General features: G+C 31.5%; 4 protein-coding genes across 4 annotated transcripts; 2 read left to right on the top strand and 2 right to left on the bottom strand.

Annotated features, from left to right (window-relative positions):
* The first annotated feature begins 273 nt into the window (after positions 1–273).
* Positions 274–10,199, top strand: LOC126739318 (equilibrative nucleoside transporter 4). The gene is made up of 10 exons (XM_050444946.1): positions 274–716; positions 776–930; positions 1,791–1,919; positions 1,983–2,057; positions 2,111–2,337; positions 3,676–3,868; positions 3,949–4,156; positions 6,257–6,477; positions 9,564–9,682; positions 9,735–10,199. Exons 1-10 carry the CDS (start codon positions 517–519, stop codon positions 9,888–9,890), a joined length of 1,683 nt encoding a protein of 560 aa, XP_050300903.1. The 5' UTR covers positions 274–516; the 3' UTR covers positions 9,891–10,199.
* A 68-nt stretch (positions 10,200–10,267) lies between these two features.
* On the bottom strand, positions 10,268–26,524 carry LOC126739319 (lipid scramblase CLPTM1L). Its single transcript, XM_050444947.1, has 8 exons — positions 26,176–26,524; positions 25,951–26,093; positions 25,729–25,885; positions 14,689–15,007; positions 14,444–14,632; positions 14,182–14,387; positions 12,570–12,821; positions 10,268–10,576 (listed from the first exon to the last, which is right to left on the bottom strand). The coding sequence occupies exons 1-8, from the start codon at positions 26,424–26,426 to the stop codon at positions 10,489–10,491; spliced, it is 1,605 nt and encodes a 534-aa protein (XP_050300904.1). The 5' UTR covers positions 26,427–26,524; the 3' UTR covers positions 10,268–10,488.
* LOC126739320 (uncharacterized) lies at positions 18,611–25,610 on the top strand. The gene is made up of 4 exons (XM_050444948.1): positions 18,611–19,027; positions 19,083–19,391; positions 21,588–22,241; positions 22,746–25,610. The coding sequence occupies exons 1-4, from the start codon at positions 18,728–18,730 to the stop codon at positions 23,067–23,069; spliced, it is 1,587 nt and encodes a 528-aa protein (XP_050300905.1). The 5' UTR covers positions 18,611–18,727; the 3' UTR covers positions 23,070–25,610.
* LOC126739321 (tigger transposable element-derived protein 4-like) lies at positions 23,485–24,502 on the bottom strand. The gene is made up of 2 exons (XM_050444949.1): positions 23,776–24,502; positions 23,485–23,717 (listed from the first exon to the last, which is right to left on the bottom strand). The coding sequence occupies exons 1-2, from the start codon at positions 24,500–24,502 to the stop codon at positions 23,485–23,487; spliced, it is 960 nt and encodes a 319-aa protein (XP_050300906.1).
* Positions 26,525–27,671: the final 1,147 nt, after the last annotated feature.

Raw genomic sequence — 27,671 nt, 5'->3', positions numbered from 1 at the left:
GAACGAAAACGGTTGAAAATTCCGAGTATTTTCTCGAAAATTTGGCAAACTTTAAATTAGGCAACTTTGCCATAACTTTATCAACAAGATGTAATAAGTGGCTCGAGTTTCAGCCACCAGCTGTACATTATATTTGTTCTAAATGCATTAGAAAAAACAGAAATAGTAAATACCCATTTACATAAAAAAAAAGAAAAAACCAATAAGCTTCACAACAATCCGCGCATCGCATTCGTTCCTATCCAGATATAAATCAATATCCAGAATGGCAATGACGTCACAGGGGTTAAAACGGTAGTAGCGCTTCCCCTTCACCAAGGACGCAAATACGACAATCCTTAAAAAACATAAAAACCATTTAAATAATAATTTGTTTGAGAAATGTGTTTGTGTTGCGAATGTAAAGGTGAGGCATTCTGAGTTTACTGTCCTGGACAATTTCCACTGCTGGTAAAGGTAAACATGCGAAGCAACACAGTACATTTAAATTTAAAAAATTAAACAAATCCACTAAAAATGGTTGAGGAAATAACCCAAGTACCAGATGGGCACAGTTACTCGAAATTAGTTGGAAGGGCGAGAGTGAAAAGACAAAGTGATGGATTTTCCGCATCCCGGGCGGCATATGGAAATATTCCACCTCCGGTAGACGCTTTTAATGTTATTTATTTGTCTTTTGTTTTGGGAGGAATGGGATTTCTGCTTCCTTATAACAGGTACTTTTTAATTGATCAATCTTTATTTGTCACTCTACAATAACTATTTAATTTTTTAGCTTTATAATGGCAATGGATTACTTTAAAATGAGATATCCGTTGACCCCAGTAGTTTTTGATATGTCTTTGGTGTACATCGTAGTGGCGCTATTAACAGTGTTAACCAACAACTTACTTGTGGAGACTTTCTCTTTAAATTCTAGGATAAATTTTGGTAAGAACCAACCCCAAGTAGTAGGTCATAATACATATGTAGTCAATCTATTCAAAAATTCATTATCTCAGAAAAGAATTGATGCCTGACTACATTAAAATCTTAATAACTTTATATAAATTCTACATTTCTTTGATAATGATTTTTAATTCCATGTCATTTTAAAAATTAATAGAATGAATACTTTAAACCAACAATGTAAACATATTATCCGCTGCTTTAAATATTATATAAAAAATTAATTCGGCTGTTCTTTTTCACTCTTTAAAAAAAAGAATATGCTGGAAGGAAAGTAAAGAAAAATTATTTCAAATTTAACAGCAGACATAACACAATTGATAGTATTTTTGTATAATCTCGATTTTAATTGACATAAGAGGGTACAATATTGAAATTTTATTAAAAACGTAAAATTTCAATTATGCTTCCAACTACAAAATATCATAAATGAAAGTAAATCTTAAATTTATTTCATATCATAAAATTTTTAATAGAATAACAAGTTCATTATTACATTCTTAAATTCATTCATTAAAGAAATGCAACTTTAAAATGTAGTGACTTGCGCATTGTGATGAAACTCTCTAACTAGCTCCTACTGCATTTTCAATATTTCCTGATTTCTACATTTTACTTAAAATATTTAGTCAAATTTTTTTGAATTGCAGCACACTTAAGTTATAATATAATTCTACTCCAATTTAATTTCCAATCCAGGTTTTAGCTTAAATTAAAGGATTTACAGGCTGCTAAAAGTGTCCATATTTTTGACTTTCGGCTGCATATTGTACAAATTATATTTTATTGTCTACAAATCATTCAGCTCGAATATTTTAAATTTAATCCCAACTTCATTTCAGGATACATTATGTCGTTTGTAACCCTAATATTCGTTGTGGTTTGTGAAGTATGGTGGGAAGCATGGGGAACAGCAACCTCTTATACTGTTAATTTGGCTGCTGTAGCTGTTGTGTCTGTAGGATGCACCGGTAAAAGCGGAAATCTAGAAACATGAAGAAACTAAAAAAATTATTTGGATTTTTTTCTTTTAGTTCAACAGTCGAGTTTTTACGGATATACTAGCATGCTTCCGCCCAAGTATACCCAAGCCGTTATGGTGGGAGAAAGTACGTTATTGATTAAACTAGGCATATGTAGCTGCTAAAAATTGTTCTTTCAGGTACATCAGGGGTTTTTACATCCATTGTCAGAGTAATAACGAAATTTATTGTAAACGAATTGCGGGGCAGCACCGTCTACTTCTTTACGGTTTCTGTGTCTACGGTGCTCACATGTTTTGCAATGTACCATTTGATTAGACGATCGGATTTTATTCAATTTTACATTGCGCTATGCGAAAGGGGAAAAACTAGGATTACTTTGGAGCCAACCGAAGATGCTGGATTGGTGAGTTTTTGAACATAAGTTTATCTAGAGAATGTAATTTTTGAATAGTCAGTTAAGTCAGTAAACTCACAAAAGTACACCAGATCCAGATAACCTAAAAAATGGCATTTAGGCAAGATTAAATGATGTTTAAAAAAACTGAAATAATTCGATACATATCTATCCCAATCTCATGTATATTGCTAATGCTAATGTTTTTCGGATGATGATCCAGAAATTAGTGCCTATGGATCCACATCATCCAGCCGTATTGGCATGTTTTAAGCTACACAATAAAATCAACCAAGTTATCACCAGATAATATGTTTAACTCGAAAAATTCATCCATTATATGATCATACACTATTATAAAAGGTAAAAACACAAAATCAACAGCATAACAAAACACTTGTGTTTGACACAAATGAGTGTTTTGTGATGCTGTAGATTTTGTGTTTTTACCTTTTATAAATGATATTATGTTTTATAACTTTAGGAAAGCTGATTTTCAGCGCCTATATGAATAAATATGTAATATATATTAATTCGAATTTTTTGTACCAATTAAATAATATAAAATCTGCTGCATATAAAAGAAATGGAGTAACTTTACCTCGTGTGGAAAGGTTTAGATATCTTGGAGTGGTGTTTAATAGCAAACTTTCTTTTGTACACTGAATAAATAATTTTATAGCAGTGTTTTAGTTAATTATTTTATAATTGTTTAATTTTTGAATTACTTTACTACGTAACAGTTCAGTAACATGGTCTCCTTGCTACCAAGTTCATATTGATAATTTGGTAAGAATTCAGCGCCGATCTTTAAAATATCTAAACTGATGAGTGATGGTCAATATCCGGATATTGGATATCCTCGTCAAATTTTTCTAGAAAAACATGCATTTTATTTCCTGTAAAATAGACAAAAAATTATGCATCTAACGCTCGTTTATAAGGTGTTGCTCTTTATTAATGGATGTATACAGGTATTGCGAAGTTTAACTTAAAAGTTAATCTTATAATTATTATACTGCAAATTATCGCAAATCATTATTAATATATCATGATGTATTGATCTTTTTTGAATATATATAACTAGATTTAGCTATAATCTTTAAGTTTTTTATACTTTATTATGGTATATATTTCTTAAGTTCTTGTTAACCCATTTGTTAAGTGCTGTGAATTGGGTTTAAACAACTAAACAAATAAATAAGCAAACTAGTGGAAAATCCCAATTTTACAAACTTTTCAAAAGAAAAATTCACTTTGTCTCATCACTCTGAAAGACTCTACCTTGCATATATTTTAACAAAGCTATCTATATTATTTTTCTGACTTACAATTTAAATATGTTAGATAGAAACAAACGACACCCAGTATGGAATTTTGAAAATACAAACAAGCCCTCCACCAACGGGTAACCAACTGAGTTTTGCCAACCCAGCCTACGAACCCTCAGCGCCAGTACCCACATATAAAGTAGAAGATGTTGTGGTGAGAGGCCGTCATACTGTAACAACCAGCAGTGTTGGACTAAGCGCCCTAAAAAGTAAATACAACTTACTCTTACTCTCATTTTAAATCAGGTGAATTATTTTTTAAATTTATAGTATAATCATGATGTTTTAGGAGGTATTCAGGCTCGATGGGAAGTAACCAAAGCCACCTACCCTTACATGATATCCATCTGTTTGGTCTATTTTGCTACGCTTTGTATTTATCCAGGGGTTGCTTCTGAGGTAGTAAGCTGCACACTCGGCTCATGGATGCCTATCTTGATGATGGCCCTGTTTAATGCTTCGGATCTGATAGGAAAAATGATTGCAAGTGGTGCACGGTAAGTATAATTACTCTATTCTCCAGGATTTACCAGATTTTATAGTTTAGGATAACTTTTATTTATAATTTATACTTTTAATATGTTGAAACTGTAAGATATTTTTTGACTAAATTTCTAAGGATTTAAAAGTAAACAGCTGTGATGGGAAAATGTTATACTGTAGAATTGCCACTGTTGAAGACTACGTTAAACTCCTGGCAGTCAGTACTTCAGTTAACAATGGCACAAGAAAAACAATGTACCTTTAAATACCTCTAAATGTAATGTAGACCTGGGGGTTATTTTTGGCAACTTACTTTCATTTAATTTACAAATCAAAGATATCATAAAAATAAGTAAGTATATATATAATAGTTAACTCGCAATCCTTAAACCTTTTATCTTGTAAGACCTAGACTCAAAATCACCAAATTTTCGCCTTTAGGAAGAGCTTGTAATACGTACAACTCTATACAGGATCAGTATGATATATTCAGCTGTTTTTCCACTGTATTATTGGAGTTTGTCTGTTAGAGTAATGTAAAATAAATGAAAAATAAATAATAGTATATGTTGCGCACAAACTTTTCTTAACATTAATTTAATCTGAGATTTAAGAATTACATTAAAAAGTTACCCAAAAAAAGTTCTCTTTGATATAATCTACTCATTTTATTTTAAAGTTCGAAAGAAACGATAGCAGACTTTTGTTGATGAATCAAATCTTTTTATTATCACAATATAGTTTTTAACCATCAAATTTAATTACAAAGAATCGCTTGCATAGGATGCGATCATGTTACAGTAACAATTAAAAGGGTTAAATATGTCAGGCGCAGTAAAGCATCAACATAGTGAAGCTCTTCCTAATAAAAATTTCAATAATCAAGTATATATTTTATAAGAGGACAGGTATTGTAAATAATTACACAGCAGCCATCTACAGCTGTATGTTATGGAAATGACATCACTATGCCAACGAAGTTTGCATAGTGTTGTTCTCTTAAATTTAAGTTTAGAACATATTTGTTTAATCTTCTAAATTTCTCGTTTTTTTCTTCTTTAGACATATATTAATCATTTTTCATTTCAGAAATGATCCACGAATAAGAATGAATAAGCCACTCTTATGTTGGTCAAGTGGCTTTAGCTCTCGAGTAAACACAACTTAAGTATATTAGCCGAAATTCCTCCTCAAAATACGCCATGTTATCATCCTGGAGAAGAAAAATTATCTGTATTTCTTGCGCAGATTGTAGGACTTGAATGTACTAATATTTTTTATCTTTTCTACAAAACATTTCTCCGCATTGTCTTAATCAAATGAATTTTTATAATAATAACCTTTATAACGCTGAGAATCATTTTAAGACATAACTAGCAACAGTAGAAGAAATTCACGCCAATGTAAACTCTATAAAAACAAACGCCTTAAGATCACTGAATAAATATAAAAATGCTTCAACTATGTACTTCATATATTGATTATGTAATTTTACATTTGTTAAATAGCTGCATTGAACATAATACCGTTCCACCGTAACAGCACTAACTGCGGCTTTGGATAATGTAATTAAAGCCTTTGACGATGGGTTAGAAAGTGTACTTATATTATTAAACTTCTCCAAAGCATTTGATATACTCGATTACTGGCTCCTCCTTGCAAAATTAACGTACTAAGATTTTGATGAAGATTCCATTGAACTCGAAAAAAAAAAGATTCCATTGAAAGTTACACGAAACAAAAAATATCGCATATAACAACAATCATCAAGTGTAAATGGTTATTGGTATCGTTGTATAAAAGAACTCTTGTTCTTCGGCATTCGCTTTTGTGCACCGGCACCTAACATAATAAATAATTCTTCTTAATCTCAAAGAAGTAAATTATGTCCTAAGAACAATGTACATTTAATTGGATTTACCATTTTCCGGAAGTATTTAGATTGATTATGTTAAATTTTCAATGGGGTTTTCCGTTTGTTATTGTTTATATTTGTTAAAAAAATACCATATTGTTAAAATAAAGGCATTATCTACCAATCTATCTTATTCCAAATATTAAAATAATCTTAGGCTTTGTCTTGTCAAACTAATAAAACTAACTTTTCACTCTAGATACTGGACCGGCACACGTTTAGTGAAAGGCTCAATAATGCGCCTAATTTTAATACCCCTAATGATAATGTGCGTCGCTCCCAGGCACAGCCCTCGGTTTTCTGCTGAGATAACTGCATTTTTATATTCCGTGATGCTCGGACTGAGCAACGGTATTTTAGGGAGCGTGCCTATGATCCAAGCTCCTACGAAAGTCGACGATCGACACAGAGAGCTTACTGGTAAGTAAATTCATTTAAGTAGAGCATTTGAAATGGCACAAGCTTTAGGAAAACAGAAACTTAATGAACTGCATTTGATATCATGACTCTGATATCAAAATCCATTCAGGATTTGGATAAAAATCCACTGAAAATGAAAAAAAAGTTCCTTACAAATTTTTACGCAATTAAATTAATTTAAAACACATAGGTGTTAGTTAATTATGAAAGTATAATTATACTTTCATCTCTTTTATATGGTTTTTCTGGTATCTTGTATTATGATAATTAAACTCTATAATAATAATTACTATTCTTGTAAATTTGTGACCAGAGATTTTGTATTGGAAGTGGTAGTTTGTGGGTGTATTGGCCAATTGTTTCAAATTGAATATCTTGCAAAATATAAGAAATAGAAGATTAAGGTATGAAATAACAGTCATAGAGTGTGGAAAAACTAGAACCACCATATTTTATCAATGGGTGTGTCATCTCAAAGCACCTCCACCCCAATATTTTTAAATGCTATATATATTCGAATAAATGAAGACCATGCTCTGCACAAAATAGATTAAATATATACTTTACTTATATAAAATTACATGTTATTTATTTAAATAATTTATGCTATTGGAATATCACAGAGATATGAGATATTATCTGTTAAATATATGCCAGGAATATTAACTTTGCGCATACGATATTTGGCATATTTCTGTTCTTTATCGCTAGAGATATTATTGGGTTCTTTTAGGAAATAAAAGTCTAGATGGCAGAACAACAAAAGAAAGAGTTTAATAAATAAGTGAATCAAGTAGAGTTAATAACATGAATAATAAAGTGTGATGATAAAACTTGTTTTACATAAAACCCGCTTAATTAACTTCACACTACACGACAGCGTCTTATTATATTTACGTCTTCGATTTATTTAAAAATCCGTCTTAGTTACGTCTTAATTCGCCTTTAAAATACTCAAAATTATAAAACCGGGAGCCGTCTTCTCCCGTTATAATTATAAAGCTCTTGCACGGCACCAAAACCGTCTTTTTTGGTGATCCCGCGACTTTACGTCTTAAACCGGCAGATTAGATCGACTTTTACTCTACAAAGACTTCGACTGACTGCCTGTTTTTCGTGTCCTCATTTTTTAATACGTAGGTACTGAGTCAGCTTTTTTATTATTCCCCTTTAATCGCCGTCGTACCGTTAACAGAAATCAAACGGGTTTTTGAGTCAGCAGTTTCCACAGATTCGGTTCGGCAGTATCAATTTTCTAAGAACCTTAAATATTGTTTTAACGAGCGCAAATTATATATCACATCATCATTTTGAAAGAAAAAATAGTTTTAGAATATAAAGATAAAGAAAAGCTTACACTAACTGATTATGTTATTTTAATTATAAAAAAAAATACTATCTTACATTTCTGGGGCATGTTGCAATATATTTTGTCAAATGAAATATAGATGGTATATTTCACTGATATTGGGTGCTGTGTGGGTTGATACCAAGGTATTTAAAAGATGATGCTTCTGGTATTTTATTGTCCAGATTCTTAATATTACCAAACTTTGTATGGCAATGTACTATCGTACCGAAAAAAAACTGGAACAGCAAAAAATAACCTCAATAATCTCCTAAATCTCTTGGTCTATTAGAATAATATATTTTGAAGTTGTCAAACTTAATTTAATTTTGTGACAGCCGCGTCAACAAAATCGTTCTTTCAAAATGCCTGCATTATTTCCTCAGCAAAAAACGATAATATATCCTCGTCTGATGGATGGAGTTCCTATAAGAAGAATCGCAGAAGAATTGGGCATTAGTAAAAATACCGTTTCCTTAGCTAAGGCAAAATTGTAGAATATGGATCTATTTTAAGAAATCCAGGTTCTGGTTGACCAAAAATTTCAAACGACATTGAAGATAGAGAGTTAGTTGGCTTTCTAAGAAACAATCCGTTTGAAACAGCAATAAAGGCGAAAGAAGACACGCATTTTCCTGGTTCTGCTAAAACAGCTCGTAGTAGGATAAGAAATTCGGAAATTAAAAGTTGCTGTGCAACAAATAAAATATTTTTGACTGAAGCAAACAAACAGAGAAGATTAGAATTTGCCCATCAATATGTACACCAAAACAACATATGGGAAACGGTAATATTTTCGTATGAAAAAAAAATTCAATCGTGCAATAATGGCAAAATCCGCGTTTACAGGCCTTCTAATATCAGATGTGATAGAAAAACTATTCAAAGTGGACGTTTTAGTATAAAAGTTTGGGCCTGGATTAATTTTAGAGGACCAGGCGTTTGTCAAATAGTGCAGGGAAGGCCTAATGCCTTAGGATATTTCAATATCCTGAACAATGTTATGATGCCATCGGTTGGCGTAGTCTATGGGTAGATTTTATCTTCCAACATGATAATGCTCCTATACATACAGCCCGAAAGACGAATTCAAGTTTTACCGTGGCTCTAGAAAAGCCTTGATGTCAACCCAATTGGAAACGTTTGCGATAAAATGGCAAAATATATGTATAAAGATAACTTGAGGCCTAGAAATCAGAATGATTTACGCCTAAAGATAGATGACTCGTGGGACCAAATAACCGAAGAATATACTAGAAACTTAATTTTAAGTATGTAACGACGTTTGGAAGCTGTAATTGATAACGACGGTGCGCTTAAGCATTAATAATTTTTTATTCTATATTATCAAAAAAGATATTAGTTAGTTTTGATTTCTTTATAAAATGTGTTCCAAATAAAAATAAATATCGAAAAATAAAAATGTTTTGTATCAATATTATTATTTAAATATGTAATTATTAAGACTCCAAAAATTCATAATGCGTAAATATGTATACCATACCCAAGGAATGCGTTTTACTATAATAGACTAGGAGACAATTCTCTACCTAAATTTTATGTCCCAGTTTTTTTCGGCACGATGGTACATAAATGGTAAAAAGTAAAGGACCTAACAAAGGTACACTAAACCCAATTAGAAATAATAAAGATTCAGCTTATAAAAACTTGTCATATTTATTATAAATATTCTGTAAATCAATGAAAAAAAAACTTAATAATTTCTTTCAAATTAAAGGTAACATGATGACTTTGATGTACATGTTCGGCTTGGCTGCTGGTTCTTTAGTGGCATATTCGATAGAGAACGCGTTAGGGCCGATAGAAGACCATCCATGTTCTCCAGTAAGGGTTCTGGTAAATCTAGTGAAATTGATTTTATTTGACATTATTTAAATGTATATTGTAGGTCTATCCAAGCGTCTCGGCTTCAAGTCTAGATGGTTTATTTATGCCAGGATCAACTACATCCACTCGGTTTTTATCTACTCTAATATCTACTACAACCCCAAATTTAGGGACAATTATCGATGCGGCAAATGTGACGGAAACCAGCCTGCTTTAACTAATTGGAGTTTTAACAGATTACCTAACAACATCTGAATAAAGGGATCCTTCCACTTCTTTTTTAGCAGTTTTACACACAGGGATTCTTAAATAATGATAACATTTAGACAAATTTATCCATCTATTCCTCTAAGCTTAGATTAGGTCCAATTCGACTGATTACTGGAAATATATAATTACATGTCATTAAAAAATGGTGTATCAGAAGTGATGAGTGATTGATTATTGGTGCTAGGTTAAAATGGAAAATCGAAGACGGTAATATTGTTTAATACTAAATAATAATAACAAATTTGAATGCCACCAGTTTATTATGCAACTACGAGGTTTACAAATTGTTTGTCTTATTACAAAATTTAGTTAAAAAAACATATATGTCTTAAAAAACACAATATATATATATATATATATACCCTAATATATTAAAAAACAACATATCGTTAGGTATATACCAACAAGCAAAAAAACTTTCAACAAGAATAAATTATTTAAGCATTTAAACGAATAAATAAATAAATTGTACAGCGTCTTCATTTAAAAGTAATAAATAAAGAAATACTAGGAATGTATACAAATGAGTCTTATTGCTTAATTATTTACTTATCCTTTTTCTCCTCCGTTTTAGGGTCAGACGTTATTTCACCGCTGACGCCTTCAACTCTTGACGTATCCACAGGATATAACCTAAAAAATAAACGTAGTAAAAAATCTTTAAGTAATTATTGTTTGAATTAATAGTTTTAAAAGAAATCCTATTTCTGACAATGCAACTAATCGAGCTGATCCAAGTAGAATATGGTCTATTTTCTCAATGGACTAAGTTAAATATAATAAAAGCAATGACGATTTAGTAAGTTTTGGGGATCCGTAATTTACATAATTAACTTTTATATTGTGAACAAGCTTCTTAATAACTAAGCAAAAGTATTAAAGATTTGATGGTGTAAAGACATAAGTTAGATTCACAAATTTTATCTAAGCAATAGGATCAAGTAATTCTTAACCACAACAGAGCAACTCCTAATAAGTAGATTTTAGTTATTTAGAGCTGTTTTGGTTGGTACATTCTTTTCGCCAATTTTCTTATCAAATATTCACTATTCTTGAGAATAATTTGACCAAGTAATAAGAATATTCTCAAAAACGTGTTAGCCAAAGAAGGTGCATTTATTAAGGTTATTTTTCATGGATCCGTCATACGTGGCGGGTTTACCACTGAATTATTTGACAATTGACATGACATTGTTTTTACCACAGAAAACAAAGAGAGAAGAATTCTCCACTTGATTGAACACTCCATTGAAGAATTACCACAGAAAACCAAAAGAGTTCTCTCTTTGTTTTCTGTGGTGTTTACATTTTTTGTTTGTTATCTTATGGTATAAGAGAGACAATATCTAGTGATATATCTATATTAAAAAAAAGAATAAATAATTATTACAATAATTATTCTTTGCTGCTTTTTTGTGCCACTAGCATCCTCAATAATAATTTCACAAATAAGACAAATAGTTTCGTACTGCGTCCATCGGATATCGAATACATGAAAACCAACTAAATTTAAAGATAAGGTAATTTTCTGACTAATAAGAAGCCAGTATTTGTACCAATAGAAACATTTTCGTACCGCCGTATATCTCAAAGGCTTTCTGAGTGGTAACTTAGATCTCTTCAATTTTGTGAACCAAAGTCCACGAGCATAGTCCACTTCAAACCTATATTGCAACATCAAGATTTTTATTCATTGGCAGATATAAATTAACAATAAATGCCTATCTTTTCTGCACCAAATTAGTGAAATTTGAGGATAAAAATGCAATCGAGAGGTAACAATTTATATTGCTTTGTTACGCTTAATAATATTAGAAAATAGTTTTCTAACAGGATATTCTTTTGTTCGGAGGTACGGAGAGCATCGTCTACCTTTTAGAATAAATGTTGAACATTTTTGTCTGTCGATTTTTATTACTAAATTCGCTTATTTTTATATTAAGCTTGCCTTTACCATTTACTACTCCATAATCGAGGAAAAAAGTTATTTAAATTTATGCAAAAAAAAATAAAAAAAGCTATTGCCTTCTAGGGATTAACAGCGTTAAGGTTAGGGCATTTTTTTTAACTTATTTTAAAAATCAACACAAAAACCTTCCATTTAGCCTATGCAAGAATTTGACAATGAAGCACTTAATTTTTTTTATTTACTTACGCTTTTGCCTTTTTTGTCGTTATATCTCTATATTTTAAAGTCTGAAATTAATTGTGTTTTTACAGCTTATTGTGACTATTTAACTTTAGCAAGGAGCATCGTCAGAACTGATCTTAATAATAGTGAAATTTAATCCCAATTGTTACTTTTCGTTATTTTTATTTAATATCTGTATGAAAAGTTCCTTGAGGGCGATTAAAGAAGATTTTTTGTTGCCCATTCAAGATCTTTTTCCCGTATTGCAAAATGTCTATTATTTATTCCTAGCCTATAGTGTTTTTTGAGAATATGAATTTTATTGAACTTTTATCCTCTGTACTTCAGAAACTAATAGGAATTTTGCAGAACTGTAAAAGAAACTCAAATGTAAACCAAAAACGTTCATGAGATAGCAGCTAGTAGTGGTATATTCTATTTAAGTCAATAATGGATGCAAAAAACACTCATTGATTCTTATTTTTTCAAACTTACCATCTTTGATATAAGTAGACTAGAAACACGACATCATCCCTTAGGCAGGCCAAACGATGGGCAGTCGGCATAGTTATAATGAAAGCAAATATGTCATCGATAAAGGTGTTAAAGGCTCTATAGGTAAAAGCCTTCCAAGGTAAAGCAGCCACCGACTTAAGGCGGTAATTAATAAATAGCTGCGGAAGCATAAACAGGAACCCAAAAGCGTAAACTCCGTTTACCAAACTGTTGATTGTCCAGGAATACCAACTGAAATATATTTTTTATTTCATGAATAACGTTTATAGATTTTATGAGATCGAGTAGTAATAGAGTGGCGGAACTAAAGAAAAAACTACAAGATCGACTGCAGGCATTAGAGTAATAAAAATCCCTAATTCTTTCGCGAAGGAAATTAATTTCTACAAAAATTAAATGTTAGCGTGGGCATTTTGGGGTGACCACATAGCTTTTATATTTTTCGAAGGAAATTTAATTAAATTCATATTGATTATGTTATTGGCCAAAAGCCATTTGCAGTAGCTCTAAAAACCTCCTTTGAACCCTCTCAGGGTCCTCAATAGCGCGGTCTGGAGGTAATGCCAAATGTCTTAACTGACTCGGATATTATGGATACTTGTTGAAAGGCTTAAGTGCTTGTTGAAAGGTTTACTATGAAGTGTCACTCAAAGTTCTGAAAAATGTCTGTCCTGGATAATCTTGCATTATTTATAGAATAGTTATATAGTACGGGATTTGTTTTTAGTGGGAATGTTATAACATGACACTTGTCAATATTCAAAGATAATCTGTTACAGTTGCACCAGGTAATGAGAGTATCAAGATCTTTTTGGAGTTGCGAGCAGTCATTTATTGAGTTTATTAGAAAAAGGAGTTTGTGATCATCAGAATAAAGAAGTTCTTGAGAGTAAAGTGAGTCACACACATTATTAATAAAAATATTAAATAAAAGTGGGCCAAGTACTGATCCTTGAGGCACCCCTGATGTGAATACGTATTCACTTGATTCAATGCCACTGATGAAAACAAACTGTAATCGTTCTGATAGCCATGAACTTAACAACAATATAAGAGTATTAGACCAAATACCTTAAGTTTATAAAACATAATCTGGGGATTTAATTTGTCAAATGCTATTGACAGATTTGTATAAAATACGAGACAGTTTTACCACTAACCAAAACTCTTTATTTTTACTCTCGACGCGTGTTTCGCTAACGATGTTAGCATTTTCGGGAGAAGACTAAAACTGCAGAAAGGAGAAAGATGATATAAAACAAGATCCAGGAGCCAGTTATTTTTACTTCTCACTGAATTAAACTGATGTAGGTAGCAGATGTTAAAAATGTTATCAGAGTATCTATTTTATACTTAAAGAAAGAATTGTCAAGGTAATCCACATACAGACGTTAAAGTCTCCTAGAACCAGGATTTCTCTATTCTCTAGGACAAAACAGTCATGCACAGCCTTTTTATTTTTTAAGTTTTAATATATTTTTTCACATTATTTAATTCAATAAGGATTTGTTATCACCACCTAAAAATCATAAGCTAATATAAAAAATAACAGAAATAATTTTATAAATAAATTTACATATTGAATAATTACCTTTTATGGGGCTGATACATCAAAGAATATACCGCCGCTCCAAAACAAAGAGGATACAAGTAGTAACTCATGTATCTCATGCACTCCTCATCATATTTCCTTGTTTCAGCTTCAGCTGCAGTTTCCGAACAATCTCTTTGGAATTTAATGCCGGTTCGCCAAGAAATTGTAATATTTGTTTTGCATACTTTCGTCACCTTCCACAACTAAAAACAATAATATATTTTCAGTTTTTGACACCTTTTATTCACGTATAAGATACCTCAATAATCGTGGCTATTCCAGAGGGTATTAACACTAGCAAAGAGGTTTTTTCGTCCACCAGGTAAAGGAATATAACGGCTTGAGAAAACGCTCTCCACAAGACGGTTCTAGTCGATAACCCAGCCATAGATTTTTGCGATTTCCAGAAACTAACGTCGTTTTTGAAAGAAAGGAAATCCAATAAAAGCTGGAATATTTACCAAGTAATAATAGCATATTTTAATATTACATTTTGCTACCTACATGAACACTTCCTATAACGAAAGTGGCACATAATAAAAATAGGTTAGTGTCCCCCATCATCGTCTTAACTTCGTCAATATCTTTTTCCGTAAAACCTAAGTTAAGGAATTCATTTAGGGACATTCTTACATGAAAATAGATCTTTGTTTTGCCTAGTGATAATGGAGTATAGATAAACTTAAATGTCGTATTTTCAGCTTGGGTATCTATTTCTATTAAGTCTTTGAACCGCATGCCGATGTAGTCTTGGGTTAGTAATGGAAGAAATTCATTGCTGGGAGTTACCTGAAAGTCTTGGATTATCTCAACAGGAACCTCACTAAAAAAAAGATAAGCTCCATGTGAGAATCATAAGATAATCGTAAAAAAAATAGTTTGTTGTATTAACGATGAAAAAACCAAATATAAAGTATTTTTCTTTTAGGCAACATTTATCTGAATCTATGCCTAAAAGGAGTAAACAAGTAATTAATTTATCTAAGAGAAAAATTAATCATCTGAATAGTGTTATACTTTTTCTTTTATAAAATATTCTCAGTTTTGAAGATTTTGGTAATTTTAAATGGCTATATATCAGCGTAAAAAATCCAATCTTTTATAAATATTCCAATATTTCTTAAGCTTCAGTCAACATCGACACAGAACATTTCTGGAGATTTCACTTTTTTGAATATAATAATTTTTGTTAAAGTAGAATATTTTCAGTACTCTATTATTATTTTGTCCGGATCGTTTAAAAAAGCATTTGTATAGAATGCCCTTTTGACATGAGTCAATATATATTATATTATTGAGATAGATTATAAAGTTTTTTCCTTCCCATTCTATCAACATTGTTTGAAAAGCATATACTCGCACTAAAGACAGTGCGAGTAAGCAAACCTCCTGTTCTTTGGTTGACTCCGGCTATAAAAATAATGATGAGAGAAAGGGATAAAAGTTCTCTTAAAGTATAAAAAAAAGAACGACAGAAAAATTAAATCAAAGATCTACGTAAATTTACTCTTATGTCTGTTCGTAAAGACACAAGCGGTTATTTACAGTTTTTAGAAACACAAAGACATGAATCTCTTGAAGGGTTTAGTACATCTAAATGTACATTTCAAAAATTATATAGATATCCTATCTGCACTAAAAGATCCCGAATTTGTTTAACACAATTAAATATTTTTTAAATGTGTTTAGAAAATCAAACAATTGTGAAAATGAGACCTCATTTTACAATTCCAGCCATCCTGTGTTAAAGATTTGCGCCCAATTATCATTTGCGCGCCTGTTATCACTAGTATCTAAGGTATGCTAGTATAAGGGAGAGAGCTGTACATTAGGGTGGAGCGAAAACTGGACCAAAATAACTAATTTTCGAAAACGAAATTGCCTGGGTGTGCAAAAGATGCCTTTCGGGGTTCTTATTTACCCAAAAAAATCCGAATGACTTTTGACGATTCCATCGGCTGCCGAAATGACCTTGAAAATTTTAAAATTAAAAAAATCTTTAAAACTGCAAAAAAAGCCAAACATGCAGCTCTCAGCTAGTTTTTCATGAAAAACTACCCAGACCTCACCACGTGGATGAATGGTGCAACGTGGAGGTGGCTGCATCTCGAGTTCCACCCTACCCTCCCACCCTTAGAATAATTTTTTTTATTTTTTCTGTTCTAGAACTGCTAAGAATTGCTTTTTAGTATCAAATTGCGGCAATATTTGTCTTAATTTAATACGAGCTCTATTAAATCCGTCTCGTGCTTCAGGGCCATAAACCGCCATAGAGGCTTCAGTAACTAACTTAACTGCTCGTTCAACTGCCTATGAATGACAAGGGAATTTTAATAACCATATTTCATCATGAACCAAAGAAATCATGTTAGTTAGTTCTTCGTTCTAAATTTCCATTGTTAATGGGGGCTCGCTTATAACAACATTTTGCCAGTCAATTAAGTCGACATAATCTTGACAATCAAAATTCAATTTATTCACGCGAAATATTCTAACATCCTCGGTTTTTGCGGTTGATCTGCTTTTTAAAATCCTTCTTAAAGCTAACTCTCGAATATGTTTTCTATCATCTCCTAACATGGCTAATAAAATATTTTCTGGGTGCGCAAAAAATCCATTTCTCTCAATTACGGGATCAATACTTTTTTTTATTTCTTCAGGGAGGTAACGAGATTTATTTATAATGCTAAACAAGTGCCTAGCACCATCCTTACAAGACCAATGGCATTTAATTAGAAACCAGCATACGGCATACACTTTTACTATAAACTCTGTTAACATTTTAAGGTTTTGAGAAGGCTCATTGGTAGCAACATATAACCTTAGGACTCTATTGGCTGTGGTAAGCTATTTAGAGTGTGGCATTTTCCCTGGCGCTTTTAGAGCCCAATTGTCTTTTAAAACTCCAGTAGAGATTCCTTGACACATCTCATATAAATACTTTTCATCGGTACTTACGGTTTCTAGATCAACTAATGGTAAAATTGTTTCAATTTTCTTAAACTGTACGACTGGTAAATTTTCACACGATTCAAGGGTTTTACCAATGGCTCCCTCTGATAATTAGAGATAGATGGGATTCTATCTTTAATTATCGAAATTTTGAGGACTTCGATACTTCGGATACTTCGAAACTTGAGGACGAGTTTCGACAGCCGAAGATATTATTTTTGGACGTTTAGTTTTTTTGGCTCACTTGAGAGTACAATAGGCACCTTTTAAACATACAGGGTGGTTAAATTTTAAGAAATAAAAAATTCGCTAAATTAATAAAAAACATAATAATTTCCGAAATTTTAAGGCACTTTCGGCAGCCGAAGAAGTTGTTTTCTGACGTTAAGTTTTTTTGGATTGAGACTACAATAGGCATCTATTAATTAAAGGGTAATTAAAATTCCAGAAATCGAAAATTCGCTCCACCCTACTGTACATTTCCAATTAAATAGTTTTTTTTTTAAATAAACTCTTCTCAGTGCATCAGTCCGGCTTTAAGGAACGGTGTCACAGTACATCAACTGCCTTACTTAATGTTACAGACAATATTATAAGTCTTGACTGTTCTAAGGCTTTTGATGTGTCGGACCACGACCTGCTATGTGCATAATTAAAATATCTAGGTCTTGATGAGGTACCATGTGGGTTTTTTTAAAGCTATCTTACAGGGTGACAATAATTGGTACTAAGCAATAACTTGTCCTCTTCTGGAAATATAATTTCTGGTGTCCCATAAGGCTTAATCTTGTGCCCTCTTTTATTTCTTATTTATAACTTTGATATCGTTGATGCATTTCAAAACTCGCATGTACTTAGTCCTATGATGATGATGATACCCAGCTTCTCCATTATTTTTATCCAAAGGGTACTGCTGAGCTAAATAATGATCTAAATTCAATGCAATATCCGCAATTTCGTCCAGAAAAAGGGACAGATTTAGAGTTTAAATTTAAAATTGGCTGATAAGAAGTTAACATTTCCAAAATGTGTAAGGAACTTGGGGTTGGATGTTCAGCTTAAGTTTAGGGAGCAAAAGCATATTACAAAAACATATTTGAGGATGGATATCTTATGAGAAAATAGGCACATTCTTAATTTTAAAATGAGAAAAAATGCGTCAATGTTTTATTTTAACTATTTTAAATTATTGTAATATTGTATAATATCCTCTTTTATATATACTCTCTTATATCTTACTGAAAAATTGAGCAATTGTGATGTGTTTAGTTAATTAATTATGTAGATGTTATTTAAATTTTTAAGTTTTATTAATATTTTTATTATGATAAAATGATATATGTAGTTCCAGTTGTAATTATAGTGGTGATATAGTGGTAGTTTTGTTTATCTGAAACTGATCATATGCCCATATATCGACTCTCTCGGTACATTCCTATTGTATAATGACATAAGCTTGACAGACAGTGACAATTGAACACGACAACAAATTAAACACATTTCTCCTATTTTGTAAACAAAGAGTGGTTCGCTTCCGGAAAACGGGATAAATTGTGAATTATGCAATAAAATGAATTAGAAAATTGTGAAGATGAGTGCGGCGGGGTATGATTTAAATACTGTATCGTTTCGTGAGCCGACACCGAAACGGCATGTGGCCCAGATTCCGTTATACGTGACCGTACCTGAAATTTTGACCAGCAGGTCCCTGGGTTTCCATAACAGGCCCATAGGTTTTACTGATGCCGTAAAGGCCAGTGTATATAGTTCATTTGATTCTGTAGCAATCGATCCCGATAGTAGAAAGTCTGATAATTACTGGGGAGGCATTTTTAACTTTGAATTTAGCCATAATGGCAAACTTTTGGTTGCTGCATGCGAGGGAAAGCAGGTACAGTATTATGGTATTAATAAGTTACTTAATGAATATCTTGGTTGCTTTATAGGTTCTTATTTATGATGCGGGCAATCAAAAAAAAATAGAGACAATTGAAACTGCCCATTTAAATTGTGTAAACTGTATTAAGTTCCTAGATGAAAGGACCTTCGCCACTGGTTCAGATGATGCTCTTATTAAATTATGGGATATAAGGAAATTAGATAAATGCATGAAAACATTGCATGGGCATTCAAGTTGGGTGAAAAATATTGAATGGTCTGAAGAGGAACATGTTATGGTAACATCAGCATTTGATGGAACTGTATATGCTTGGAACTTAAATGATAGAACTGAGAATAACATGTTATTTGAGAAGGTATGTATTAAGTTAATGAACATTCTGTTTGCTTAGTTGGAAACATCATTGGGTTATTCAAATTTTCAAAAAATTATAGAACATTTTCAAAATCACAGACTCTAGAATCTATATAATTAATTAAAAATTAAAATAATAAATTTTAGTTAGGAAATAGGTTGCCATTGAATTTATGTGCTTTATTTTAAGAATCCAGTAATTCTCTAGTCCAGCTAGTTGTTTCATTGTGTTTAAGGAACATGTTTTTCTTTAAAAATCTGTAGGTTCATTTATTGAATTTTAGTCTTTAATGATAATTAAATTATCCTAAAAATAATACTTAAAAAAATGATGTTAAATCTCTTTAATCGTACATTTACAATATAGTTAATAGTTCTGAAAAGTAAAATGGCTCGAATTCAAAATCCATAGATTTTTTTAAAGTTCTAAGGAAAATTTATGTTATGTTAGCTTTGTTTTGGTTCCGATTTTGGGATGATTCTAGAACTGCGCAGAACTCGTTGCGCCGTAAAGTAAAATCCGGAATCGCTCCCGTTTTAATTCTGCATGGTATGGAACCCGAACGCCTGACGCACTGACAGTAAACAGCTGATTCTGATTGTTTATTTACTAAACACAACTTGTTTTGAAATTTTGAATATTGCTTATTGCTTTGGTTTTGGACCTTTTTAAAACTTTTTTAAACATTAGGACTGGAATAAAAATGTCAATAGATTTAAAAAAAAATCAATAGATAATTCTTAGGTTAGGTGAAATCTATCTACAAGAAAAACAATAAACATTAACAAAGCATAAAAAATAACTTATTTACTTCTTCTTCTTCTTCTTCTTCTTCCTCTTCTTCTTCTCAAATTTGGTGAAGTCGAGTAAAATTGTAAGGATATATTTTTTGCGCATGTGCGAACTGCCTGATTCTGAATTGATCCCTACTCTCGAGTAGGGATTTTTGGACGATTCTAGGACAATTCTGAACCGGTCCAAAAAAAAACCAAAACACCAAACTTTCAATTCGGAATCAATTCTAATTTAACCAAAACGCATAAAACAATCTGCGCATGTGCAAAACAATTCTAGGACGATTCTAACAGGAACCAAAACAAAGCTGTTATGTCCTAGTAACTGAATAGAGAATAAAGCTTAATTGGATGGATGGTTTTTGTAAGCAGCTCAATAAATATTACCCAGTTTTGATATAATAGAAAGTTTTAATTAAAACCCTTATTATTCAAAAGTAATATTTTTGATTTAATGTGACAATGTGTTTTTGTATAAGACAACATAAAAGTGATTTTAAAAAATCATAATGAAATGATTCAAAAAACTGATGATCAAATGATTTTTTATTTTTTTCAAAATTATTTTTTCTGACCCTTAATTTTAGTATCCAAATCTCCCTAATTTTTATTATCCAAACAATTTAAAACCCTAAACAGTTTCTTAATGCATTTTTAATTTCATTTTAAAGCAATACATATCACAAATAAATGTTATTATTTATTATTTTAATGTCACTTTAAAACCTGTGTTAGTGTGTTATAATGAATTTTAAATAAATATGGTAAGAAACTATAAAGTTGTTTATTTCTTAAGTAAATTCATATTTTTGCACATTCTTTGAAAAATTAGTGTCGATACCAATTAAATACTATGTAAAATGCCGGTCAGGGACTTATCTTAATCTTATGTGCAATAGATATAAACACCTTTTTGCAGTTTGTTAAAAGTTTTTTTCAAATAATTAATAAAATTGTTGCCACATACAAAATATTTTAACATTTATTAAAAAATACAAGGATAACTTCACAATTTCATTTAAAATCAATCCAAATCATATACATATGAATGTTAATATGTATCAGTTAAAAATGTTATTAATCAATAAATATGATTTCTGAATAAATTAATATTTTTGACATTCTCTCAATTATCCAAGGTCTTGTTTTGCATACCAGACATTATTACTCTAGTTCTGCCCACCAATAATCTATTTTGCAGTTTCTTTTATCATGAAATTTGTCACTGGTAAAGCCTTTCAGCTGACAAATAAACCATTGCAAACAAATTCATTTAGGTTGTTTACAAATATATTGAATGGGATAGTTGATTTCTATATACTCCAAACTATATTTATTAATAACAACTTTCTTTTTGGTATCCTTTGTGTATCAAATTGAAATAATAGTAAACAAATTTTAGGTATTCCTTTTGAGTGGCTTAATGAGAATGAAACTAACCCCAGATGGAAAAAAAATGCTCATCACCACTACAGCAGGTTTCATGATAATCATCCATAACTTGAACTTGTTGACCCTAGCACTAGATCTGAGATCATTTAGGCCAAACCTTTATCGTCTAATGCAAACTAGTGAACAATGTTTTCCAGTAGCTACTACCTATAACTATCTTTTTGACCCAAAACGCACCAGAAATCGCATTGAATTCATAGACGATTTTCCGAATGAGTCTGAGGTAATCAGTTCTCTGCAGATCCATCCTCACGGATGGGCAGCAGTATCTAGAAACCTTAACAGTGAGGAGAATGAAGAGTGGACGGCGGTACATGATATTCAGGATAGAGATGCAAAAGACTATGAGGACTCATTTATGTATACAGAAGACTGTGTTGATGAATATACATTTGATACTCCTTCAAATGATGAATCTGCTGACAGGGTTCATCAGAGACCAACTGACTTGTGGCTGGGATATACATTATTAGAGGATTACAATGCATTAGAAACAACAGCTGGGACCACTCGACAGGAAATGGGTATAGTCAGTAGTGGACTTATTGGCTCCAGTGCACCATATAATGCATACTTCCAAAATCATCCAGACGAAAGGAATAAGGTATAATATACAAAGTGTTTGTGAGGTACTAATCTCAGCAATAAATAATCCAGGAGCTTTGCTCAAATAATTGATTAATAAAAGTAGCTAAAAGAAATTGCTGGAAACTAGTTTTTTAAGTTCCTATCTCTGCCTCAAGGATTTGTAACTGATATGGCCAAGAAAAAAAGTAGCTTTTTTGAAAAATAAATCACATACAAATTTTACTACATACTGCATTTTTGGTTTAACACTTGTCAGGGCAGGATGAGAGCAGGAAAGTATAATTTTGTTTGCTCAATTGCCAAATAAAAAAATTATCCATGTAATTTTTTGTCCATAGTAATTAAACTCCTTAGTGGTACAGTTAGAAACTTAAAAATGATTTCAGCAATTTCTTTTATTATCAATTTTTTCCCAAAGCTTTGGGATTATTCATTGCCCAGATTTGATACCTTGCCACCCTTAATCAAGCACCATGCTCATTCAAAAAAATCCAATTTACCACATATTAATATATTTTAGGTGATCTTGAACTTAAAGAGAATGACCCACTATATCAAGGAAAAAAATGTAGGCAAAGGCTTCATAAAAGAAGTGGCCATCTCTCCTGATGGGCGGGTAATCTGCTCTCCATACGATAGAGGAATAAGACTACTGGCATTTAATCAAAGCTGTCAAGAAATGTCAGAATGTGTGCTCGATGAACCTAAGGAATTACACCCTATAGTAGAAATGAATGATTACCATAGGGATGTTGTTGTTTCTTGTAAATTTAACCCTATGCATTATCAATTAGTTAGTGGGTGTTTGGGTAGTCAGATTAATTGGTATCAGCCTGTGTTGTAAATTAAAACTTTTGCAATTTAAATAACTTTTCACCATAAATATTCTGGGAGAATGTTTTTCCAAGTTTTAAGGGATGTTGGCTCTACTCATCCACAATCCTGATAAAAACGAATAAAATTTACAGGGATAACTCAACTCAAGGGTTGAAAAACTGTAAAAATTTTATAGAAGAATATCAACAAAAAAAAACATTTATAAAATCATGTGTTAGATCAGAAGGTGTTTTATTTTTAGAATTACAGTGAAACTTCTCTAACTCGAATCTTCAAGGGACAGACTAAAAAATTCGACTTACAGAAAAAAACGCCTAATTAAGGGGTTATTGTTTATTAGTACCAAAAAAGTATTTTCTTCGTATAAAACTAAAATTTTGTATGTTGTATGTGTTACATAATATGTATGCATATCAATATGTTTATAAATTTTTTTTAAAGAAGTCAGTTATTTTTTTTGGTGTGAAATTGGTCCATTTTTCCTTATCTATAAAATCTTCTAATAAATTTAAAGAATTGTGTATTTCATATGGAATATTTTCTCTGGATAAAATAAAACATCTTATCTTTTCAATAGCAGAAATCGTCTCGTCAATTGCAGGTGTCGGAACAGTCTCACCTTCGCTTTGGCCATCATCTTCATTTTCTTCAGGGTCTGAAACAATACAAAACAATTTTTACAATCTAAAAAGGCATAATCTAGACTAGCCTACCTTTTTTATTTGGAACAAGATTTTCTATTACGCTTTCTAGGATCTCTTCATCAGTTGGAAAACCTGTTATTTGTACATTATCATCAATCGTCACATAGTCTTCAAATGAAACATCACTCATGTCTATAGCCCTTCTGTATGAGGTCCACAGGGTTTTTAATTCAGATAATGGAACAAGGTCATCCTCGTCCCAGTTATCAGCATCTTGTTGAACTTTATCTTTAACAAATCCTGCTTTTCTAAAGCAATTAGCAATGGTTTGTTCTTTTACGTCCAGAGTCCACGTTTTATTAAGATCTTGAATTGCGTCAAGTAACGCCACAGTTGTAGGAGTTGCCACTTCCATATGGGCTAAAACTTTCATAACAATCCGGTTCCTATAATGTTGCTTCAAATTTTTTATAATTCCTTGATCCATGGGTTGTAAGATTGACGTAAGGTTAGGCGGAAAATATTCAAGTTTAATATTTTTTAACTTAGATTCAACAGACTTGGGATGTGCAGGACAATTATCAACGAATAGTAAAACTTTTCTTCTTTGGGCTGCAAATTTCTTATCAGGCTTTAATAGCCATTTTTCATAAATCTCACTTGTCATCCATGCTTTTTTATTATACTCATAGTCCACTGCAAATGATTTAATGCCCTTAAAACAACGTGGATTCTTTGACTTACCAATGATTAGCAACCTAAGCTTTTCAGTCCCACTCATACTACTTCCAACCATAACTGTAATTCGTTCCTTGCTGTTTTTGCCACCATCGCATTTTTGTCCTTTAAATGCTAGTGTTTTGTTGGGTAAACATTTAAAGAAAACTCCTGTTTCATCAGCATTAAAAATGTCATCCTTGTCATATTGACCGATCAGAGTGGGCAATACATTCTTTTGCCATTCTTCACAAGACGCCAAATCTGCAGAAGCACTTTCACCTTAGACATTTGAACGATGTTATGCCTAGTTTTAAACTTATCTAACCATCCTATGCTAGCTGCAAAATCGTCCCGCCCTAAAGCAGTTGCAAACTCTTTAGCTTTTTCTCTTATAAGAGTTCCAGATAGAGGGAGATTTTTATTTCGTGCCGTAGTAACCCACTTAAGCATTGCTTCATCAATATCTTCATTCACACAAGGTGTAAGCCTTCTCCTCTTACAGTTTGAAGCGTAATCACAAAAAACTGTAACCACAAAACCGCCACGTCGCGATGAGAGCCTTTTTCCGTTTGAACTAATAAAAAGAAAAATGATGCAATAGCAAATCCATGTAAGAGATTTTTTCCTAGAAAAATGTCTGTACTTCCCCACAAAATTCGAGTTAGCCATCGGCAATGCGTTAAACGTTATTTCGACTTATAGAAAAATTCGAGATAGAGAAATTCGACTTATAGAGATAAAATATCATATAAACTTGATGATACCTTTTTTGGTAGTATAAAATATTCGAATTAGGGAATATTTCGAGATAAAGAAGTGCGAATTAGAGGAGTTTTACTGTATTCTTAAATTTGGAATATTTATAAGATATTTGTAAATGTTTGCTTTTGAAAACATAATTAATAAAATAAAACAGAGGTTTGTTGCAATTTCTAGATTTAAGTGCTATATTCCGTTTTACAAAATTAGAGATTTATAAACAATTTTCTTACATTCATTTTGTCATACAGGTGTCAAGTGTGCATTTGGAAAAGATTTGCTGCATTGTAAATAATAAACAGAACAAATCCTGCATACCTTCTATAAATCAGTTAATAAATTGTAAATATCAGCTATAAATTGGCATTATGCAATAAGGAATCAAGAGTTTTTTTTCTTATTATATTTAAATTGTTTTAAAAATATTTATTTTTGTTTTAATTTAATTTTGACTTCTTTGTAGCGATGACTTATGAGTCTCATACTAGTAAACTATTGTAAGTTTGTTCTTTAAATACCTACTGGATATAAGTAAGTACTTACTTGTATGGTATATTTAGCTCCTCTGTACACATGGTGACTCCAAATTTAGACGTTATATGAGGTACAGATTTATCCTGAATTGGTTTTTTAGTTGTGCCATCCTCTTTTAATAAGTTAAAAACTGTGCTCTGAGGTAGGGCATATTTTGTCAATTTACCTAAAAACCAGATCAAGAAAAAGGTCATATGCTATACTATGGATCCTTTTTAACAATAATTTTACCTTTAACATAGGCCTTATTCATAGAATTGACAAGTGTCTTAAAATGCTTTCCTGTTGGTTTATCCCCACTTGGTATTACCAAAACATGAATGAAAAGTGATCCATTTTCTCTAATACTTTTGGGAATTGGTATAGTTATGTCCCTACAAAAGGTACAGATTTTGTGAGACACATATTTTACTAAAGAAGACTGACTTTTACATAAAAATAAAAACTATTACTAACTGCTCAAAAGGTTCCCTATACTGAAACTGTTCAACATCTAGAACCAAGTCATATTTCTCATTCCTTGACTTAGAGGAAACGTAAACCAAAAGGTCCAATTTGGGGTTCTTATTTAAAAACGACTTGAAACATTGCTGATGTACATGTGGGTTACATTTTGGAGATTGCCATAACTGGATAAAGTTCCATACGGATGAGCCTACGAAAGCTATAAACAGACCGAAGCCTATAAGTGTAAAAACGGGCCTCATATTATCATTTTCTTTCAAAACTATGGGATGTTTATTTTTTTAAATTAGGAAAACAGCCCACGACACCGCAAGTTAACGACACGTCAGATGTCATCTAACGTATGTTATGTGACTTTTGACATGTGTGTGAAGCTAGCGTCCGATCGATAACCAGCAACCAAAATCGAGAACGCAGCATATGCCGGTTGCCAGCGACCAATTTATAGTGCGCGCTCCCTGTTATTTAATCAATATAATGCCCGTATCTTCAAAAATTCCCAAGGGATTTTAATAATTTTTTGTTCAGATATTAACAATGAATACCTAAATCGACTGACGATGGTCTCAAACCTCTACAAACTAAGGTTTTATTGTGAAAATTAATTAAAAAGTCAAATGGTAAAAAATGAAAAAGGCTCAACTCCCAAAATTCCCAAAGGATTTGGATTAAACTTTTTTTTATAAAATTTCTAAATTGATTTTAGATAGTTGCAAACCTCTACAAACGAAAGTTTTTTGGTAAAAAATTATTGAATTTTTAGATGTACAAAAAAAATTTAAAAGCTATAACTTCCAAAATTCCCAAATATTCGAATAAAACTTTTTCATGTAATTACTAATAAATATCTAAACCGATTTCGGATAGTTGCAAATCTCTACAAACGAAAGTTTTTTGGTAAAAAATTATTGAAATGTTAGATGTAGAAAAATATAAACAGCTATAACTCCCAAAACTCCCAAAGGATTTGAATGAAACTTTTTTACGCAATTAGAAATAAATATTTAAATCGATTTTACATGGTTGCAAATCTCTACAAACGAAAGTTTTTTGGTAAGAAATTATTGAAGTGTTAGATGTAAAAAAATATAAACGGCTATAACTCCCAAAACTCCCAAAGGATTTGAATGAAACTTTTTTACGCAATTAGTAATAAATATTTAAATCGATTTGACATGGTTGCAAATCTCTACAAACGAAAGTTTTTTGGTAAAAAATTATTGAAGTGTTAGATGTAAAAAAATATAAACGGCTGTAGAGATTTGCAACCATGTAAAATCGATTTAAATATTTATTGCTAATTGCGTAAAAAAGTTTCATTCAAATCCTTTGGAAGTTTTGGAAGTTATAGCTTTTAAATTTTTTTTGTACATCTAAAAATTCAATAATTTTTTACCAAAAAACTTTCGTTTGTAGAGATTTGCAACTATCCGAAATCGGTTTAGATATTTATTAGTAATTACATGAAAAGTTTTATTCAAATCCTT

The sequence above is a fragment of the Anthonomus grandis genome, chromosome 8 (genome assembly GCF_022605725.1).
Source record: "Anthonomus grandis grandis chromosome 8, icAntGran1.3, whole genome shotgun sequence".
NCBI classification, from domain to species: domain Eukaryota; kingdom Metazoa; phylum Arthropoda; class Insecta; order Coleoptera; family Curculionidae; genus Anthonomus; species Anthonomus grandis.
Note: the sequence above shows the minus strand (reverse complement) of the source record. Positions and strands in the feature narration are given on the sequence as shown.

Excerpts from the sequence above, each read along its gene's own strand:
- LOC126739318 (XM_050444946.1), top strand. The coding sequence starts at position 517 with ATGGTTGAGGAAATAACCCAAGTACCAGATGGGCACAGTTACTCGAAA. Across the intron at positions 1,920-1,982 it reads TGTGTCTGTAGGATGCACCG|TTCAACAGTCGAGTTTTTAC; the intron begins GTAAAAGCGGAA and ends TTTTTCTTTTAG. Across the intron at positions 4,157-6,256 it reads ATGATTGCAAGTGGTGCACG|ATACTGGACCGGCACACGTT; the intron begins GTAAGTATAATT and ends TTTTCACTCTAG.
- LOC126739320 (XM_050444948.1), top strand. The coding sequence starts at position 18,728 with ATGAGTGCGGCGGGGTATGATTTAAATACTGTATCGTTTCGTGAGCCG. Across the intron at positions 19,028-19,082 it reads CTGCATGCGAGGGAAAGCAG|GTTCTTATTTATGATGCGGG; the intron begins GTACAGTATTAT and ends GTTGCTTTATAG. Across the intron at positions 22,242-22,745 it reads ATCCAGACGAAAGGAATAAG|GTGATCTTGAACTTAAAGAG; the intron begins GTATAATATACA and ends AATATATTTTAG.
- LOC126739321 (XM_050444949.1), bottom strand. The coding sequence starts at position 24,502 with ATGGTTGGAAGTAGTATGAGTGGGACTGAAAAGCTTAGGTTGCTAATC. Across the intron at positions 23,718-23,775 it reads TCTTGTTCCAAATAAAAAAG|ACCCTGAAGAAAATGAAGAT; the intron begins GTAGGCTAGTCT and ends GTATTGTTTCAG.
- LOC126739319 (XM_050444947.1), bottom strand. The coding sequence starts at position 26,426 with ATGAGGCCCGTTTTTACACTTATAGGCTTCGGTCTGTTTATAGCTTTC. Across the intron at positions 26,094-26,175 it reads TATAGGGAACCTTTTGAGCA|GGACATAACTATACCAATTC; the intron begins GTTAGTAATAGT and ends TACCTTTTGTAG. Across the intron at positions 10,577-12,569 it reads GTCTACTTATATCAAAGATG|GTTATATCCTGTGGATACGT; the intron begins GTAAGTTTGAAA and ends TTTATTTTTTAG.